The following is a 7,500-nucleotide window of genomic DNA, read 5'->3' as shown; positions in this document are numbered from 1 at the left end:
GAAGGTTTCATTTAAAGGGCCGGTACGTGTTTAAAGGTCTCTGCTGTAAAAGAGAGCCTGATGATAATATGACTCTGTGATTGGTTATATTATCTCACATCAGAGATGTGTTCAGGGCATCTCTAAGTGAAGGAGTAATCCTCCTGGTGTGTCTGGCAGGTTGTTTCTGTGCCCGCTCCTCCTCCTCCTCCTCCTCGCTCCGTCAGGCGGCGCTCAGCTGCTCCTCCGCTCTGAAATGTACGGCAGCCTGCAGTCACCAAACTTCCCTGAGCCTTATCCCCGGGACACTCAGCTGCGCTGGAACATTAGCGTCCCGTTTGGCTTTCACATCAAACTGTATTTCAGCCACTTCGACCTGGAGCCGTCCTACCTGTGTGAGTACGACTACGTCAAGGTAAGAGCCCGGGGCATCATGGGAACTTTCTGTGACATCAGCAATGTTTTTAGAAAAGCTATTTATCACACTAACTCTCTGCTCTCTGCTGAGGACTGACTCACTGCAGGAGACAGACTCTAGTGGACACTGGAGGAACTGCAGCCTTCATGGTCACTCAGAGAATGTTTGTGGAGCCTCCCCTTTATAAATCAAATAACCAAACACACACACATTCATATTCAAATGATGTCAACCTGCCCTCAACAACAAGCAGCTGCAACACACAAAAGAGACGAGCTGACTGCCTACAATACACTGCTACGTGTGTGTGTTGGGGTGGGCTGAAAACTCAAAGACACACACACACACACACACACACACACACAAACCAGCTGCAGATAAACAAAGAATGTGTGTGTGTGTGTGTGTGTGTGTGTGTGTGTGTGTGTGTGTGTGTGTGTGTGTGTGACCTGCTGTTCATTGACTCTCAGTATAAACTCTGATAAGGTGCAGTGAGTCCGTGCAGCTGTGGTGCGTTCCACTACGTGGTCTCAGCTGTTTTTAGACTCTTAACTAAACGTTGTGTCTGGTTTCTTTTCTCTGAGAGTCTGCACGGGGATTAAAGTAGATTTATTTGACACGACAAATTCACCTTCGAGCAGCTGGTGGATCGGTATGTGATCCAATGCGCTGCTAAATACGACGTGTCAACACGATATCTTTCTGAACATTATGCTAGCTTTAAAGTCAATAACATTGTGGACTGAGACTAGCTAGCTGATCATATATGTCAGTGTTCCTAATTTAACATTTGAATTTTGCTGTCTGTTGTGTTCCAGGTGGAGGCGGATGGTGAGGTGCTGGCGTTGTTTTGTGGTTGGGAGGAGACAGACACGGAGGTGGTGCCGTCTCAGCAGCTCATCACCTCCCCCAGAAACTCGCTCAGTGTAGTCTTCACCTCCGACTTTTCCAACGAGGAGAGATACTCCGGATTCATGGCTCACTACAGCGCTGTGGGTGAGCAGAAGAGAACCAGAGTTCTAACTGTAACCATCAGACGTGTGTTCAGAGAACCAGAGTTCTAACTGTAACCATCAGACGTCTGTTCAGAGAACCAGAGTTCTAACTGTAACCATCAGACGTCTGTTCAGAGAACCAGAGTTCTAACTGTAACCATCAGACGTGTGTTCAGAGAACCAGAGTTCTAAATGTAACCATCAGACGTCTGTTCAGAGAACCAGAGTTCTAACTGTAACCATCAGACGTGTGTTCAGAGAACCAGAGTTCTAACTGTAACCATCAGACGTGTGTTCAGAGAACCAGAGTTCTAACTGTAACCATCAGACGTGTGTTCAGAGAACCAGAGTTCTAACTGTAACCATCAGACGTGTGTTCAGAGAACCAGAGTTCTAACTGTAACCATCAGACGTGTGTTCAGAGAACCAGAGTTCTAACTGTAACCATCAGACGTCTGTTCAGAGAACCAGAGTTCTAAATGTAACCATCAGACGTCTGTTCAGAGAACCAGAGTTCTAACTGTAACCATCAGACGTCTGTTCAGAGAACCAGAGTTCTAACTGTAACCATCAGACGTCTGTTCAGAGAACCAGAGTTCTAAATGTAACCATCAGACGTGTGTTCAGAGAACCAGAGTTCTAACTGTAACCATCAGACGTCTGTTCAGAGAACCAGAGTTCTAACTGTAACCATCAGACGTGTGTTCAGAGAACCAGAGTTCTAACTGTAACCATCAGACGTCTGTTCAGAGAACCAGAGTTCTAACTGTAACCATCAGACGTCTGTTCAGAGAACCAGAGTTCTAAATGTAACCATCAGACGTGTGTTCAGAGAACCAGAGTTCTAACTGTAACCATCAGACGTGTGTTCAGAGAACCAGAGTTCTAACTGTAACCATCAGACGTCTGTTCAGAGAACCAGAGTTCTAACTGTAACCATCAGACGTCTGTTCAGAGAACCAGAGTTCTAACTGTAACCATCAGACGTCTGTTCAGAGAACCAGAGTTCTAAATGTAACCATCAGACGTGTGTTCAGAGAACCAGAGTTCTAACTGTAACCATCAGACGTGTGTTCAGAGAACCAGAGTTCTAACTGTAACCATCAGACGTCTGTTCAGAGAACCAGAGTTCTAACTGTAACCATCAGATGAAGATAAAGATAAACTTTATTGATTGCAGAGTGAGATGTCACTATTTGGTCTGATAATAAAGACGCAGAGTGAGATGTCACTATTTGGTCTGATAATAAAGACGCAGAGTGAGATGTCACTATTTGGTCTGATAATAAAAACGCAGAGTGAGATGTCACTATTTGGTCTGATAATAAAGACGCAGAGTGAGATGTCACAGATCAGGGTTCAGATTTAGTTTTTTGTTTGTTTACAGATGTTGATGAGTGCAGCGAGCGTGCAGACGAAGACCTGCTCTGTGATCACTTCTGTCACAACTACATCGGAGGATACTACTGCTCCTGTCGCTATGGTTACCTGCTGCACTCTGACAACCGCACCTGCACAGGTGAGCTGGATGTGAATATAGATGTATATAATGTAGATGTATATAATGTAGATGTATATTATGTAGATGTATATAATGTAGATGTATATAATATAGATGTATATTATGTAGATGTATATAATGTAGATGTATATAATATAGATGTATATAATGTAGATGTATATAATGTAGATGTATATAATATAGATGTATATAATGTAGATGTATATTATGTAGATGTATATCATGTAGATGTAATATAGATGTATGTCTAATCCTAAACAGGACTGACAGAGAGAGTGAAGTGGACGTTGTGTTTAAGTGGACTATGTTGTTGGGTAGACTTTAAGGGGAAGTCAGTTGACCTGGTTGAGTTTTAATCCTGAGGAATTAAACTGTCACACTGTGTCGTAGATTTTCTAACATAAGGAGCTTTTACATGTTTCTATGTGATCTGTGTGTGTGTTTGTGTGTGACCTGTGTGTATTTGTGTGACCTGTGTGTTGTTGTGTTCGCAGCAGAATTCCTTCAGCTTGATCCTGATTACAGTCTGCTGTCAGCGTCAGGGCGTCAGTGTTTGAGGAGAGGGGTCACTGACGTCCTGAACCTGTTTTATGTTCAGAGCTTTAAAGTGCAGTTTGTCCTTCATGAGTTTAGAAAAAACAGCTGATCCTAAAATTCTGACCTCTGAGATACGATTGGAGTACAGTACAGTGGGTGGGGACTAGGCTTGGGAACTGGAGGGTTCAAGTCCCCGTGTGGACCAAAGGATGGATGGTAGCTTTGATATGATTGGATGGAACAATATGGTCGAGCTTTAAAAGAGGTCACAGGTCACGCTTCTGCTCAGACTATGACCTCTGACCTCTGTGAGACTGATAAGAGCTGCTGATTGGTTGTAAATGTTTACATGTCGGTCGTGTTTCTGTGTGGAGGAGACACACACTCATAGGAACAAACAGTTTAGGCTGCGTGGAGCATGTGACTTTTTACTTCTCTTCTCTTCTTTTTACTACTCTTTATTTCTAATGATTTTGTTTATTTAACCCAGAGAGAGTTTGATACACAACAATACACAACACAACAATACACAACACAACAATACATAACACAACAATACACAACACAACAATACACAACACAACAATACACAACACAACAATAAATAACACAACAATACACAATACACAACACAACAATACACAACACAACAATAAATAACACAACAATACACAACACAACAATACATAACACAACAATAAATAACACAACAATACACAACACAACAATACACAACACAACACAACAATAAATAACACAACAATACACAACACAACAATAAATAACACAACAATACATAACACAACAATACACAACACAACAATAAACAACACAACAATACACAACACAACAATACACAACAATAAATAACACAACAATACATAACACAACAATAAATTACACAACAATACACAACACAACAATAAATAACACAACAATACATAACACAACAATACACAACACAACAATACACAACACAACAATAAATAACACAACAATACACAACACAACAATACATAACACAACAATACACAATACACAACACAACAATAAATAACACAACAATACACAACACAACAATACACAACAATAAATAACACAACAATACACAACACAACAATAAATAACACAACAATACACAACACAACAATACACAACAATAAATAACACAACAATACATAACACAACAATAAATTACACAATACACAACACAACAATACACAACACAACAATAAATAACACAACAATACACAACACAACAATACATAACACAACAATAAATAACACAACAATACACAACACAACAATACACAACACAACACAACAATAAATAACACAACAATACACAACACAACAATAAATAACACAACAATACATAACACAACAATACACAACACAACAATAAACAACACAACAATACACAACAATACACAACAATAAATAACACAACAATACATAACACAACAATAAATTACACAACAATACACAACACAACAATAAATAACACAACAATACATAACACAACAATACACAACACAACAATACACAACACAACAATAAATAACACAACAATACACAACACAACAATAAATAACACAACAATACACAACACAACAATACACAACAATAAATAACACAACAATACACAACACAACAATAAATAACACAACAATACACAACACAACAATACACAACAATAAATAACACAACAATACATAACACAACAATAAATTACACAATACACAACACAACAATACACAACAATAAATAACACAACAATACACAACACAACAATACACAACACAACAATAAATAACACAACAATACACAACACAACAATAAATAACACAACAATACACAACAATACACAACACAACAATAAATAACACAACAATACACAATACACAACACAACAATACACAACACAACAATAAATAACACAACAATACACAACACAACAATAAATAACACAACAATACACAACACAACAATACACAACACAACACAACACAACAATAAATAACACAACAATACACAACACAACAATAAATAACACAACAATACACAACACAACAATACACAACAATAAATAACACAACAATACATAACAACAATAAATCACACAATACACAACAATACACAACACAACAATAAATAACACAACAATACACAACACAACAATAAATAACACAACAATAAATAACACAACAATACATAACACAACAATACACAATACACAACACAACAATAAATAACACAACAATACACAACACAACAATACACAACACAACAATAAATAACACAACAATACACAACACAACAATACACAACAATAAATAACACAACAATACATAACACAACAATAAATTACACAACAATACACAACACAACAATAAATAACACAACAATACATAACACAACAATAAATTACACAACAATACACAACACAACAATAAATAACACAACAATACATAACACAACAATACACAACACAACAATACACAACACAACAATAAATAACACAACAATACACAACACAACAATAAATAACACAACAATACACAACACAACAATAAATAACACAACAATAAATAACACAACAATACACAACACAACAATACACAACACAACAATAAATAACACAACAATACACAACACAACAATAAATAACACAACAATACACAACACAACAATACACAACACAACAATAAATAACACAACAATACACAACACAACAATACACAACAATAAATAACACAACAATACATAACACAACAATAAATTACACAACAATACACAACACAACAATAAATAACACAACAATACATAACACAACAATACACAACACAACAATACACAACACAACAATAAATAACACAACAATACACAACACAACAATACATAACACAACAATACACAATACACAACACAACAATAAATAACACAACAATACACAACACAACAATACACAACAATAAATAACACAACAATACACAACACAACAATAAATAACACAACAATACACAACACAACAATACACAACAATAAATAACACAACAATACACAATACAACAATACACAACACAACAATACACAACAATAAATAACACAACAATAAATAACACAACAATACACAACACAACAATACACAACACAACAATAAATAACACAACAATACACAACACAACAATAAATAACACAACAATACACAACACAACAATACACAACACTGGATCAGGTGTGTCCCTCAACCTTTGCCCTCTTACATAAACTCAGCTGCCTGTATGGTTCATAGTTGAGTTAACAAATTGACGTAAACAATGACATCACTCTTGTGTGAAAGCAGCCTAATCATTAATGTGTGTGTGTGTGTGTGTGTGTTCAGTGGAGTGCAGTGGTGGTGTGTTCAGGGAACGCTCCGGTGTTCTGAGCAGTGTGGACTTCCCGTCTCCTTACCCGAAGAGCTCTGAATGTTTGTACAGGATCGAGGTGGAGCAGGGCCTCAGGCTCCGCCTCTTTTTTGACCCCCACTTTGACGTGGAGGATCATCCCGACATCATCTGCCCGTACGACCACGTCAAGGTGAGGAGAGCACACACACACACACAGACACACATATGTATATACACACACACACACACACACACACACAGACACACATATGTATACACACACACACACACACACACACACACACACACACACACACACACACACACACACACAGAGACACACATCTTTGGATTCAGCTGTATGTGTGTGTGTGTGTGTGTGTGCTTCAGATCAAAGCGGGCAGCACAGAGTTCGGTCCGTTCTGTGGAGATCGATCTCCAGGAGAGATTCAGACCGACACAAACATCGTCACCGTCGTCTTCCACAGCGACAACTCAGGAGACAACATGGGCTGGAGGATCAAATACACATCTACAGGTGTGCACACTACACACATCTACACACATATCTACAGGTGTGCACACTACACACATCTACACACATCTACAGGTGTGCACACTACACACATCTACACACACATCTACAGGTGTGCACAC

At 38.2% G+C, this 7,500-nt stretch overlaps 1 protein-coding gene across 1 annotated transcript in view; it reads left to right on the top strand.

Moving 5' to 3' along the window:
- masp1 (MBL associated serine protease 1) overlaps positions 1 to 7,500 on the top strand; it is a 15,954-nt gene that overhangs the window by 2,392 nt on the left and 6,062 nt on the right. The window contains exons 2-6 of the mRNA XM_061047368.1: positions 160 to 394; positions 1,216 to 1,393; positions 2,780 to 2,911; positions 6,837 to 7,033; positions 7,234 to 7,381. Coding sequence (XP_060903351.1) covers positions 160 to 394; positions 1,216 to 1,393; positions 2,780 to 2,911; positions 6,837 to 7,033; positions 7,234 to 7,381 — 890 coding nt within the window. The remainder of the gene's footprint in view (positions 1 to 159; positions 395 to 1,215; positions 1,394 to 2,779; positions 2,912 to 6,836; positions 7,034 to 7,233; positions 7,382 to 7,500) is intronic.

The sequence above is a fragment of the Labrus mixtus genome, chromosome 9, assembly GCF_963584025.1.
Source record: "Labrus mixtus chromosome 9, fLabMix1.1, whole genome shotgun sequence".
NCBI lineage: Eukaryota > Metazoa > Chordata > Actinopteri > Labriformes > Labridae > Labrus > Labrus mixtus.
Note: the sequence above shows the minus strand (reverse complement) of the source record. Positions and strands in the feature narration are given on the sequence as shown.